This window comes from Pempheris klunzingeri, chromosome 19, assembly GCF_042242105.1.
Source record: "Pempheris klunzingeri isolate RE-2024b chromosome 19, fPemKlu1.hap1, whole genome shotgun sequence".
Classification (NCBI taxonomy): domain Eukaryota; kingdom Metazoa; phylum Chordata; class Actinopteri; order Acropomatiformes; family Pempheridae; genus Pempheris; species Pempheris klunzingeri.
The window spans coordinates 15,159,743-15,173,879 of NC_092030.1; the positions used below are offsets into that span (position 1 = coordinate 15,159,743).

Sequence of the window (14,137 nt, forward strand, 5' to 3'; positions counted from 1 at the left end):
TTTGTGCACTTTATTGCAGAAAACAAGCAGTTGCTATGCCTTGCGTTCATGCAGCACACTTGTTTTATCTGTTCCTCGGATAAGGACTGATTTCGGAAAAAGAGCTTTCAGCTTTGCTGCCCCCGTTGCGTGGAATACTCTACAGACTGATCTGAAACTCTCTAAAGTTATCCCACTTGGAGCCTTCCGCTCTATTCTGAGGGACAGACAGCGTGAGTCCATTGAACGGTGCTTGTGTTTTAAATCTTGAAATATTGTTTTGCCGTTGTGTTAAAGCTCCTGCACTTTCTTATTGAAAACATTATTGCACCTTTAAAATTGTATGTTTTAAACTGTACTGTCATTTCTATGTAACTGTTCTTATGACATGTGCTGCTGACCTCTTGGCCAGGTCGCCCTTGTGAAAGAGAAATCAATGGGTTTTTATCTGGTTAAATAAAGGTTAAAAATAGTAGTATAGTTAGATGTAGTACTATTGTTAGTAGTAGGTATTAGTACTTTCACTTATGTAAAGGATCTGAATATTTCAGCACTGACTTCATGTATGACCATGTGTATCTCTGTCTGAATAGCACATAGATAGAAACTGGTGCACATACTCGTACATTTACAACTGTGAGAATGAATGAATGAATGAATGAATTCATTCATTCAGTAATAAAGTCAGAATGCTCTGACCTGCTACAACAGTGTTTACCCTCTCAGCAGTTCCTCTTACTGGAGCTGTAAACATTGTAAGGCCTCCTAGTACTTGACAGTACTGTCCCGCCCTTCCCCAAAGACAGGAACAATTTTCCTGCAGAGTGAGCAGCATACTCTGACACTTTTATTTTGATACTGTAAATAAACTCTGCCTATAATACTTGCATACTGTTACAGTGTGGTACTTTTACTTAAGTGAGGGACCTGAATACTTCCTTCATCAGTGACTTTATGTATCACTGTATATATCTCTTTCTAAATACAACAAACGTAGAAAGTAATGCATATTATAGTGCATTGTCAGCTGCTAGAATGGCTGAATGAATGAATGAATGACAAAGCTTGCATCATTTCCAAGGAAACTCAGACAGCTGGGAGGATACAGAAGGTTCCTTTAGCGATCTCTTGGGATCTGTCTCTGTACCTGATCATTGTTTGCTCTTGGAAGCTGCACTTTCTTGGAAGCTGCATGAACAGAGATCTTACAGACACAAACACGCATATGCATTCAAGCAAAAGACGGGAACTGAGACAATGGAAATTCCTGGAAAATGGTAATGGATTGGACAGCAATGTGTGGCATTAAAGTGTGAACTATTTCCAGGTTGAATCATGAGAGGAAATTTTAAAAGTTGAAGACATCAAGTAAAACATTGTTGAGATGCTCAATACTGGTTGGCCTAAAAAAAAGTGGTAGAGGAAACATTCAGATCCTTTATTTAAGTAAAAGTTAAAATACCAAAAGTAAAAGTCATGCAATGAAAATGTTTGCATACTACTGGATAGCTGTTACATTATTGATGTATAATGTATGAATGATGTTCTATTGTTTATTGAGTTTATAAACTGTTTGCATAATCTGTACCAATGTGTGTTTTGTGTGCAGAATCCTATTCTGAAAAGTAACAAGTAACCGTAGCTGTCAAATAAATGCAGTGGTGGAGTAGAAGAATAAGACGCATAAGAAGGGAAATGCTCATGTTAAATACAAGACTGGCACATTTGTACTGAAGTTAGTTGGTTGAGTTGGTCTTAGTTACATTCCACCACTGCTGTATTATAATCATAAGAGGCACACTTGAGCTCTATATTATTTCTTTTATTCTGGAATAAACTTCCTATCTGCAACCTTTCAATTTTTTTTTCAGTTTATCTTTTTTAAAAGATCATGCCTATGAAGTTTATGATGGGTGCAAACAAAACCCTTGATGCATATAAATAATAGATAAAAAATAAATGTAGCTATTTGGGAGTAAACAGTGAGAGATTCTGTGTTGGTTGAATGATGGCCTTGCATCAACCGTGGCTTGGGAAATCTCTGGCTCTTGTCAGCTCTACTTAGAGGCAATAATGTTATATAATATGGCCATCTGCTCTTCACATTGATTTAAAAGTCCCATTATGCGACATAGCCGTGGTGAACGCCAGTTAACATGTGAACGAGCACGCGCTTCATGGATGCCCTCAACAGACGAGCTTTGATTGCGCAGATTTATTTCTCTTTAGAAATCCTTGGCTCTATGAGTCATAATAAACGTTTTCGTGTTGGAGGCGTGTGTGGTGTATTTTGGGGCTTTGACTGCGATGGCTTGCAGGTCTGTGTGCTGTCTTGCTGTTGCATGAGCGGAGGACTGAGGCACGACCTGCAGTCAGAGATGAAGGGCTCAGGTCCACCTTTTCCTCGGTAATACGGTAACGCGTGACTCCGGTTGAGTCCATGTGACATTTGATCTCTCAGTCACTGGACATCTGGAGTCATCGGGCTGCGGAGACACACGGGGACAGACGATGGAGCGATCATGATTGTGTAGTGACATCTAGCGACGCAATCTGTTAAACGAACCAACTCAAACGCAACAGGAAATATAATGGATATTTATAGGAAGTATATGAATTATAAATGATCTGTACAGAACACTGGGGTCTGGTTTACTGGTGTTTATGAAGTGTATTGTTGCAGGCCTTTAGGTGGCAGTATAGGACGAGTGATGTCCATGAAAGTGATTCAGAAAAAAAAAACATACATTCACATTCATGTCTATTATTATTATCATTATTATTATTGTTATTATCATTATTATTATTTACAGCAGTGTCCCAAACCCAAACCAAAATAAAGTTCTTCCTTGTGAATGAATGTACACAATGATAAAAAGTCTGAAGCAGACTCCAGAATTAAGAAGTCTTCACATACAGGACCAAGGAGTTGTTGTGTAATAATAACTGCCATAACAACACCCAGGGCCACAACCGAGGACACTGAGTTCATGTCGTCAACATTTTTTATCAGGTAATATTTGCAGTCTAGTACGGATATAGTGATTTCATTGAACACACTGAGCACACGTAATTAATTCTCATTTTGGCACAAGTGCTAATCGTTTCGTAACCCAGAAACCAATTAATAAACGAACAAACATACAACAAATAAATAAACTGAATAAATGAAAAAATGCCACGACCCTTGCAACAGAAATAATAATACTGGTAGTAATAGCAATAACTATAACCCACTAGCAATAACCTTATAATATAGGCCTATTTTGTCAATTGTGTTCATTGTTATAAATTATTATTTTCACTTGCTAAAGGTGAATAAATTGGTGAGCTATAGAAAGCCAGAGTTAATTAAATTTCCGATGGTGTCTGTAACTTTTGCCGCTGCATCGACCTAAATTCGAGATGCGGATCAGTAGTGTGATCTAATCTGGTCCTTTTTCTGTTGGCTGGATGGCACAAGGCCCGCCCCTAACATGAACGCGCTCAGGGCTGTATGATAATGACCACAGCGAGTAACCAGACTACTTAGCAGGAAATTGGGATCTTATATATTATATAGATACTTTAAAAAATCATGAAAATACTAAACTTAGTTGATTTGCGAGACACAGCCTCACACACCCTGAAAAAAGGGGGAGCAAACAAACAAACGACACACCCCAGCTCCACGCCCTCTCGTTATCTTATTGGCCAGTGAGGAGCTTTTGGAATTCCACGTTACAATTGATTGGTTGATGGTGACATCAATCACATCTAATAGCCATACCATTGGCTGAGCTTTTAGGAGGAAGTCAAGTGTCAAAACGTTTCGGGGGATAAGCTCGGAGTTGACAAAAGCGGTCTGTCTCACTTGAAACATTTTGGACACTGTTTTTTTAAAATCTCCTAGTGGTGTCCTGGACAGACCACGCTGGCGAGGATTATCTTATTTGGCTGCGAACCAAACCTCCTGTGCCGAGCCAAGGACTTGGTCGCACCGTGGACTTGACCACCACCATCACGGCACAGAGAGGAAAGTGGGACTTTATTGTTCAAGGCTAGCTAGCTAGCTTTGTCAAGCGGCTTGTTTTTGTGTGTAGCGTTGACCGCAGGCTATATGGCTGCGAATTACGAGCCAATATATGGGCTTTCAGAAGATGAGGTAAGGTTAATCTTAAATAATCTTGTGTTATATAGACGACGGCCATGAATAGCTGTCTCTCTCTCACAGGGGGTTCAGCCAGGGATAGCTAATACCAACGTTAGCCGATAGTCAAGCTAACAAGCCCTCACCCACGATTACATTCCATAGTAATGTTCAGCTGTCAATTGTCCTGCCCCCTGTCTGCGTGTCTGTAAGTTTACTCGCCTACATTTCAATAACACCAGCAGTGCTTTACCTTCAGTGTGTTTAAATGAAATCTTCTGGTCCGACCGTGCAAGTTTCATCGCATCGGTGCATCCACTATTTAAATTAATGTATGAACGACTTGTAGCTCGATTAGTACACTAAATGGCTATTGGGCTGCCCAGATGTGCAGATGATATATTTGATTAATTTCTTGGGCGAAGGGCTAGATGGCATTAGAAGCTAACCACTCTGTCAGACTTAAATACCACCTGAGCTGGCCACTCAACGAGTTTGTACTGAAGGCATGCACGTCTGGCACTGTTGTAGATTTCCACTTCATGTGAATGGACTCATGGTGAATTCTCTGTCGCCTTTGACATTCAGAGGTAATGTAACATCAATAATCTAGTAAAAAGTAACGCTGTGATGCAAACGTTGCTGTGACATGGCAGCACGATAGTCACGAGTCAAACATTGGGACACTTGAGTGACAAAATAATTTACTAAGCGAGCAGCTGTCAAATAAGCAACCTTTCAAACATTACTGGTGCAGTTAGAAATAGTAAGGGTGAAGATTTGTTTGGATCATGCGGATGGATGACTAAAAATAGTTATTTCATATGTTCATTCAAGGTTATTAGAGGAGAATAGGGGCGTGACTCTGGTTGTTGTGTTTGTCCTTTTACTAGGATGCAAGAGAGATTTGCATGTGGCCACTTTAATACACATATGCCTTGGCAGAGGTACTGGACATTGAACTTGCAGATATCTGGATAGATATGGTAAAACAATCTGATTGAACATTTTTATTAAGATCAGAACAGGTAATGATCCAGTTTAAAGCGTAATCTAACTCAGCCAGTGTTTGTGTTTTCACTGTTTTCTTGAAGAGGTTTTATAGACTTCTATAGCTCTGTGGTGCCCTGCCTGCCTGTCAGTCATTATGGGAAGGAAGGCATGCTTGTAACAGAAGTCCACCCACTACAACACTGGAGACTTGAGAAAGGGTTGGCTTGTTTATGTTTGATATTACCATATTGATTAAGGTAAAGGTTTTAAGACAGTTGTTGGTCTACATTCCATCAGAAACTGCATTTGCTGTGCCCCAAGGCAAATGCTCAGTAATGCTACACCTTCTGACCAAGGCCATGGCCTAAGGTAACAGCTGGCTTAGCTTGGTCTCCCACTCCGATTCCTTCCTTTGCTCCATTCTCTAGCGCTCACCTTGTATATAACATTGTGACAGAACTTCTTTTTCAGGCTTCATGTAAATATTATTAACTCCACTCAGACAACTCACCAAGAGTGTGTCAATGACCTATGTCAAGTTACAATGAAGTAAAGAAAAGAGTGTATGCAGCTGTAGACCGAGCATGGTGTGAGGTGGTTTAACTCAACCTATTTATTTTTTTCATCGAAGCGTTGGTGTCATTCATGATTCAAAGCTTTTCAAATGCAACTCATCTCATTCCCAGGCCAGTGTTATTGAATTAAAAAATGCTGCAGTTTGAAGTGGCTTGATTGTAAGGTTAGCAGGTCATTCCTCCTCCAGTTTGATTAAATGCTTTAATCCATCATCTCTCTCTTTGCAGCATGAAACGAGAGTGCTGCGGGTTAAGGTCATTGCAGGAATTGATCTGGCGAAGAAGGACATCATTGGAGCCAGGTGAGCACCACAGGACTGTTTTTAGGGCACAACAGAGGTTGCTGTTTTCATCAGAGATTTCTTAGTAGTTACATGCTGCACTACTTTTCATGTCATCATTGTCACATCGGTGTGGATGCCTGGTCACCTGCTGTGGACACAGCTGCTTCATTTTAGGTGCACTGCCCGATATTGCATCTCTTATGGCCAAGCTAGACGTTTGTCTCCCTAAAGATCACTTATGTATTGACATTTCAATAACTGTCAATAATTAACATATAAAATGTAAGAAATGCATTTCGGTCGACAATAAATGATTTGCCAGGAATATTTGAGACGAAGTACGTATCCTGTGGATGTGTCTCAGCTTATGGCATCCTGATTTTAGTCTGTCCTTTCAACCTTGAACAGCACAATGCCATGCACTTTTCACACATTCCTTTTACTTACAAAGACCTTGAACTCTAAATGTTAATCAATGATTACCTACCTGCTCCTCCTATCCCTACTCATAACCCACCTCTATTACAGTTAATCCAGATAAAAGTGTTTTGACTAATAATTATACACACCACATACTTTCTCAAATGCTGGAAGACATAGATGTTGACATAAAACTTTTGGGGGGGCTTAGAAGTGTTATGTTCATCAAGGGCCCTTTGTCTTATGCGGTCTGATTTCCTCTTCCCACATGTGATTCTGTGTTGAAGTGTAACCCACTGTTATCGTAACTTTTACGAGACGTTGCATAATACCGTTCTGTGGAGTTGTATTTTAAGTCTGCTTGGTTATTTTCTTGCATGGCTAAACACCACGACTTCTGCCCTCTGAAGTTTAATTATCCATCTCTCTGTACTTGCAGTGGCAGAACGCTGTGATCCATTAGTAATACACTGGGTGACAATCAATCCCTGCTAAAATGTTAGCATTGTGTTCATGTGCTAAATGGACATTCCTATGAACTTAAATCTTCTTATTCCAGGCCAAATGCATCATTCTGTTAGCCCAAGGCCTAACGTTAAAAATAATTAAATTTATTAGGTTTAGGTTTACTGACTAAATCCATTCACGTACCTGCCTCAGTCAGAATGACCAACCGTCCTTTCTGCTGCAGATTTGTTTTTCCTCCAGGAAGTCACAGATTGCCATTATTTTCCTAGTCACATTTAAAACAGTTCAGTGATATGCTGCTGGACCTCTCATGGTGCTTCCTTGCTGCACTGGTATGTCATACACTAGGCTATAAATCAGCTTAGGTGTACAGGAAGAGAGTAAACTTATTTTAAGCTTGTGACAAATCTGGATGGTATCTCAGAGTCTGTACATGAAAATGTAATGCAAATACATGTAGCAGTATGGCAATAATGCTGTCCCAGGAAATACTCAGAACAGACTGCCTCACTTTTTTTAACTGCATCAGTAACTTCTGCTGGTAAATGACAAGCATAAGAAGGTCTTAGAATAGTCTAGATGAGGTGACGCCGATTTGGAACAAAGCTGCAAATCACCATATGACTAGTGTAACCCTCATCTAAACGTGGACACTGGTGCTACTGTAGTCTATGGTAATGCATTGTACATGAGCCACAAGAAAGCGGACATTGTCAGAGAAAGAGCATGTTTAGCACTGTGTGAGTGCTACTCACATGCCAGAGTGCATGTTAGCATCCTGATGCCCTGCTGGTAGGAGAGCTCAGCTTGGCTCAGGAGAAATCTGAACTGTAGTGAAGAAACACTGAATGAGGTCTTGATGTGTGGCGAGCTACCACAGGAGACATTGCTGACTTGGCAGTCTGTCACCTCATAAGATGCTCAAACAGTGCTGGCTTGTTCTTTTCTTTTCTTTTCGGTCCAAACCTGTCCCTGTCGGTGCTGTATTCTGTAATACAGCTACTTTGTTCTATTCTGCTGTGTTATAATGAAACACCCCTAGGTTTTGTTTTTGCTGTTCTTTTAAGTTGTTGATAGAAACTCGAGGAACTCTCATGCAGTCAAACAACAAGTGGACGGCGCTGCCATGTGAATCCGGCGGCCCATGCTAGCTTTTTATGTACCAGTGTTGACCTTAAGTAGCCCATCTCCGACAGCAGGATTTTTGTTGATAGAGGAACGGAGACGAGAAGGAGTCTCAGTGCAATCGAGATACAGAAGGCCCATTGTTTTTGTTTAGTCACAGCACATCACAGAACCACACAAACTCACAATTAGTGACTGTGGGGTTCCTGGTGAAGTTTATTAGCAATCAAGCAACAGTAGGTGTGCCTGGGGTATGTTTGCACCTCATTTTTTGTAATATTTCCCATTCCTTCTGCCTCTTCCCTGCGCACCCTCTCAACTAAGAATCAATGTAAGGCTGCACTCCAACTGGCAGGCCAAATCTAATTTGGGGTATATCCACACTCGAAATAGATCGCTGCTTATATCAAGTCTAGATGGCAAAAATCCCCTGGAAACTGATTATGGCAAATCAGATTTAAAACACATTTATAGATGGTTTGAAATGTAATTCAAATCAAATTTCTAACTGTGTGTGTGAAGTCTACCAATCAAAATGTATTTTCCGAAGCAGAAAACGCAACACAAAACGCTTACATCTCACCCAGAGCATGTGCATATACATTGATTGAAGTTATATCAGGACACTCAGTGAATGAACAGAAAAGCACAGGGAAATGAAGCGTAATGGTTAAGTGTAGAGGGTTTTATTTTAATGTAGGAATGTTTCAAAGTTACTTATTAAAAATGCCCTGTTACACACACACACAAACACACACACAAACTTGTGAGAAGTTTTTCTTTAAAGGGAGATTTTAGAAGGGTTATAACCTGAAACTGTACCTGGTGTCGCCTGTTGGGACCGAGATCAGTAAAGTAATTGGTGTGTCCGGTGAATAGTACAGCTCTGCCTCTCTATTCAGAAGTCGCTGGAGATTTCTACCCTGTCAGCACCTTCAAATAAACCAATTGGCTGTTTTTAAATAGCAGTCACATACACTCTGCTTACTAAAATGTTTTGCAGGCTCTATTTTTAGCACTCTGCTTTGTCAATAAGACATCATAGTCTTATCTCACAATACCCAAATGCAAGCAGTTTTTTATCTGCTGGGTTGGTTGTGGCAGACTCAGGTTTCAGGTCTAGAAACAAGCAGTGCGTTAGAAATATGGGCCGGAGTTATTGGCTCTGGCCCATATTTCTTGACTACACAGTTAATATGAGGGTTAGGCAGACTAGCCTCCATGTCAGTATAATGTATGTTTTCATTTTGGACCCCCTTTAAGACTCAAAAAGGTGCAGAGTATGAAAAACTCCACTGCAATTGAACCATAAATAATTTTGGCTTACTTTCTTAAAAGGAAAAGTACATTTCTTCTCACCAAGTGGAAAAATATTCTTTTGGTATCAGTGCTGAAATGTATGTATACAGGAAGCAATACCATCTGTATGTATTTGAAATGTAATGGGATTAAAACTCAAAAGATTACAGGGAGCAGATTTGTACCTGTGAATTTGCATGAGCTCTTACAAAGTGAAAGGCTCAAGATCACTTTTGCACCACTATTTTTATATATATATATATATTTTTTTTTTTCTGTTTTGTTCCTGCAGCGATCCTTACGTCAAACTTTCCCTCTATGTTGCGGATGAAAACAGAGAGCTTGCCTTAGTCCAAACAAAAACCATTAAAAAGGTAGGTCGTAAGGTAAGAAGCGGCTTTGATTCATGCATCTGTAGTGTACTGTCACTCCTTCCTGTGTCTTGTGCGCACTTTTGGCTCATAGTTTCAGATTTAATGAATGTGTGTAATAAACGTAATTTAATGTGTTTGCACCATATCAGACGGGGCCACTCCTGCTGCAGTGATCTCCCCCCACACCTGCACCACGCGTTTACCATACAGCCTCTTAAATATGCTTTGTTCATTTCTCTTTTTAAGTCACAAGTTTGAGGAGACCAGATCCTCCTAATCCCAACCCAACACTACCACCACCCTCCCTTTAAACTAAGGTAGTGATATCATCTTGAGAGATGGAAACCACGGGAAATCACCAGAAGGCAATACTTCCTTTCCTGCTAGTAAAGTGTGGAGGGAGACTTTGGGCATGTTCTTTTCCCCCAGTGGCTTATTTTGGGGAGGAAATCTATTCTCAGCAGGGGGAGCTATTACCTGCTGTTAGTGTAAAGTCCTTTCAGAGGATATTTTAATGTCAAAGTGGGCTGTGATTTTGAACCAGATATCCATATTCCTTGCTGACATTGTGGATTGCCCCAGGCTATATGGTTTTAAAAGAGCTGTATGTTATACCACATTATGTTATTCACTGGCTAAGATTTGTGGAAATGCACAATATGCAGGGGTGAAATACTCTGATAAAGTGTCATCTAGCCTGACTCTGCAGGGAGCTTCTTTTTTTTCTTTGCAAATTTCTCCTTTCTTGGTAGTTAAGGTTAGCTATATGTAGCTGCCAGCCAACCCTCTGCTGGAGTCAGGCAGCTCAGGCCTCCATGCAGGCAGACATATGCTGCCAGTGGCCATGGTTGCCTTATTGGATATAAATAGCTGACAATACACTGCTATGTGGAGCACAGGAAGAGGCATCACTGCTCGGCTCTTCTGTGGGCTTTATGTGTCTTTAAGTGGGACACCTTTGATGGCATCTTTGTTGAAGCTAAGAGTATAGCTTGTGGCAAAACAGCATGAAAAAGATGGCAAATATGACACAAAATGAAAAGCCAGTCTGAGACAAACATCAGAAACTAGAGGTTACCCAGAGCTTACACCAAGAGTTTACTATTTCCAATATTTGACAAGGGAGAATTTGATTTTAGTGTTAAATTGTCTTTTTGTCAAAGGCCATCAGGTTCATGTGTAATTCCAGTATGTCAGCAGTGTTTTAACAGAGATGTTATTTTATCGCCGCCGTAAAATGTTGTAAAGTGTTTATTAATCAGAGTGACTTGTGAAATTAAGGCTTCATTGACATTCTAGTGTTTAAGTCATTTCAATCACCAAAGGAATTTTAACGAGATGTGTCACATAGTTCTCAGTCCAATAAAATATCAAATGTGTGAGGCAGAAGGAGCGAGTCTGTGCATCCACATACTGAGCTGATCCATCCAGAAAGTAGGTGAAAGTCCTTGTGGCTGTTAATGTGGGGACTAACGGCAGTCACTGGGACATGCTTTAGCAACATACTTCCCCTAACAATGAAAGAGGATCATTGACGCATGAGATTGAGCCTAATTTCTCACTCGGGCTGTCTTCTCTCGCTCCGACTTGGATAGGTTTCATACATCTGTTCTGTTTTCTTTGTAATGTGTGTTCACTTTGCTTCAATGCACTGTTGATTCATTATTAATCTAACCATGTCTATACTTTGTGTTTCAGACCCTCAATCCCAAATGGAACGAGGAATTCTACTTCAGAGTGAGTTCAGTATTTGAACTCTTTGTGTGCTTTATTATGTGCCAGTACCTTCCCAGTACCCTCCTCTAGAACGGTCTGTTATGGCACTTGTTTACTCTAGAATGGCAGTGTTAGAGTTGTTAATCTTTGGCTGCAATTTAACTGAGAGCTGGGCCCCACCCCCTCCACTATTGTAATCAAACGGACCATGTTAGACTTTAGGTTAGCCACATGCGCATGATTATTTTGTACTTGTTATTTATGAAAGAATCATACTTCAGCCCTGTGATATAATGATTTTTATACCTTGTAGCCTTGTAGTGTTGAATAATTGTGATGCAAAAGCACAATTGTTCACAGCAACTGTGACTCGAAGGCAGTTGTTTACATCTGCATTGGCTTCAGGTGACACATAACCACTGGTTGACTGCTGTATTATCTCACCTCTTATTTTGTTTCCAACACAGGTGTGTCCGCAGAATCACAGGCTTCTCTTTGAGGTGTTTGATGAAAACAGATTGGTAAGTTTAACATTTTACAACCTCTGACTCTTCAGTGCCTCCGTTGCTTGTATCACACATTTTTTGTTAAATTTGTTATTCTTTTGACAGCTTTCACCAGCAGCTGATTTATGTAATTCCGCCCACTTTGATCGTCATGCTTTTTTAATTTACTTCATGCAATTTGTCTCTACTTCAAACTGTTTAGACATTGTCTTGTCTTGATGACATCTCATTTCATTAACAATGGGCTTCCCAGTACTTTATTTTAGCACTTTATTTTTTGGTTTAGTCTCAATCGTACCAATAAAACACCGACGTGCCATCAGTGTGATGATTATTATAATGATGTTGCTGCACACCTTTCTAATTCATTTTCCTGGAATAGTTCTGCTTTTGTTTCACCACATGGATCATCAACCTGGAATGACTTCTGTTGACTTTATTTTAATCCTGTGTCTTCGCAATGTTCCTCTTGTAAGCCTTTTGACATATTATCCAAGTTTGATATCACAGGATTGCATCTGTAAGCTCAGTCAAAGGAACTCAAGCAAAAAAAATTTATTGTTGTATGCATGGAACAAGAGGCAGTGTGTGGTTTGTGTAACTGCTAATTTCAATGCTTTGCTATAAGGAAGTGCTTCAATAACAACTACTACATGTACTACTTATGTCAAATTTGTCAGATTTCTCCCACAGATGAGAACACTAGCTCCCTAGACTTGTGAAATTAAACCTGTTGTAGGCCCTCAGTTGCCATGACAACTACATTAAATCTGCACAATGTCACGAGTTGCAGCAATTAAAAGCGGCACAAGTGGGGCCTGATAATCAATTCACTAATTCATGCTTATGCATAACTTTCACCTTGGCAAACCATCTTCAGGGGAGATTAAGGGGAGTGAAATGGTTGTTGACACAATGAAGACGTTGTTCTGTGGAAGAAGCGAAAGGCTTTCCTGCAGTATTTGTTTCCTATGACTTCTCAGTAACTATGGGGTCTGTATTTTGAGTTTCTTGTTTGATAAAACAAACAGAAGATGCAGCCTAACATAGTATTAATGTTCTTGGCTGGATAGAGTACATTCTGTCTGGGCCTCACAGGTTCAGGGCTACTGCTTTTGTACACGGAGGACTGACGTGGGAGGTTGAAAGATTTTAGCTTGTGGGGTGCTCACATCTTTTTGGAACACCACATGGTCACTTGCATGTTTGTGCATATTCCATGTACTGATAAAACCAGTGCATTCATAAGTGCTTGTTGTAGGTACATGCTCTTCACGCCCCTGCAAAGGGGAATCGCCAGCGTTCAGCTAAGAAAAGGTCAGCTCTAATTTTTCCCCCAGTACAGTAGGAGCTCTCTGTTGCCATATAGAAGAGGATGACACAAGAAAGCCCAATACAGGCAGCCTCAAGCCCAGTCCTCTCCTTATATGTCTGAAGAGGTGCTTTTCTGTCTATCTCTAGATGCATGCCAAGGCAGCTCCTCCACCACTGGCCAGTATTTCTTTGAAGGGACTGCTTGTTCTCTTGCATCCATTAATTTATGGTTTATTTGTCAGAAGAGATAAAAAGTTTGATTTAGCTTTGAGCTATAGCACATATGATAGATTGTGGTTTGCTTATGTGTACTTACAGAAATACTAATGCTCTAGATACACTAAATGTCAACTAATGTAAGTGCCTACAAAATACAGGAGCAATGTATATAAGACTGACAATTCACATAGTATTGAAAGTAATGGGTTGAATAGGCCTACAATACAATGTAGTACTTGTTTGAAACAGGCATGTTATGTCATTTGGCAAGCTGGGCTTGCTGCCATCAGACCACACATTGGCATTTTGTTTCTTTTATACAGAACATTCTCCATAACATTTCACACACACAGTTATTGACTGTGCCTAACACTGTAGGCAGTGTGTCATCACTGTGTGTAACCGGCTGCCAAGCCACGATTTCTTCTTGCAATACAGTCCTTTCCTTTTGGCTGTTTCTGTAGTATCATTCCAGTCAGTATTGCATGTCTCCTTGATGCCCTTGTTTCCACAATGGGGCACTGTCATTTTTTTTTATTTTGGCCTCCCCTTTTTTCCCCTCCCTTTCGCACTGTGATGCACCATCAGTGCCTCAACCACTCAGCTTTTTCCAGTTTGCCTTTTGAAACCGATAAGATGATGTGCTGAAGGTTAAACCATAGCTCGAACAAGTCATAGAAGTTGCCGTAAATGATCATACTGCCTTTGTCAGTCCTGTGAATGGAGACAGACACGT

At 40.3% G+C, this 14,137-nt stretch overlaps 1 protein-coding gene across 4 annotated transcripts in view; it reads left to right on the plus strand.

Annotated features, from left to right (window-relative positions):
• The first annotated feature begins 3,807 nt into the window (after positions 1-3,807).
• nedd4l (NEDD4 like E3 ubiquitin protein ligase) overlaps positions 3,808-14,137 on the plus strand; it is a 40,047-nt gene continuing 29,717 nt past the window's right edge. For 2 of the 4 annotated variants that reach the window (XM_070849965.1, XM_070849967.1), the window contains exons 1-5: positions 3,808-4,123; positions 5,905-5,978; positions 9,565-9,658; positions 11,345-11,383; positions 11,830-11,883. In XM_070849965.1, coding sequence (XP_070706066.1) covers positions 4,079-4,123; positions 5,905-5,978; positions 9,565-9,658; positions 11,345-11,383; positions 11,830-11,883 — 306 coding nt within the window. In that variant the 5' untranslated portion in view covers positions 3,808-4,078. The remainder of the gene's footprint in view (positions 4,124-5,904; positions 5,979-9,564; positions 9,659-11,344; positions 11,384-11,829; positions 11,884-14,137) is intronic. The other 2 variants (XM_070849966.1, XM_070849970.1) reach the window with 1 other exon arrangement.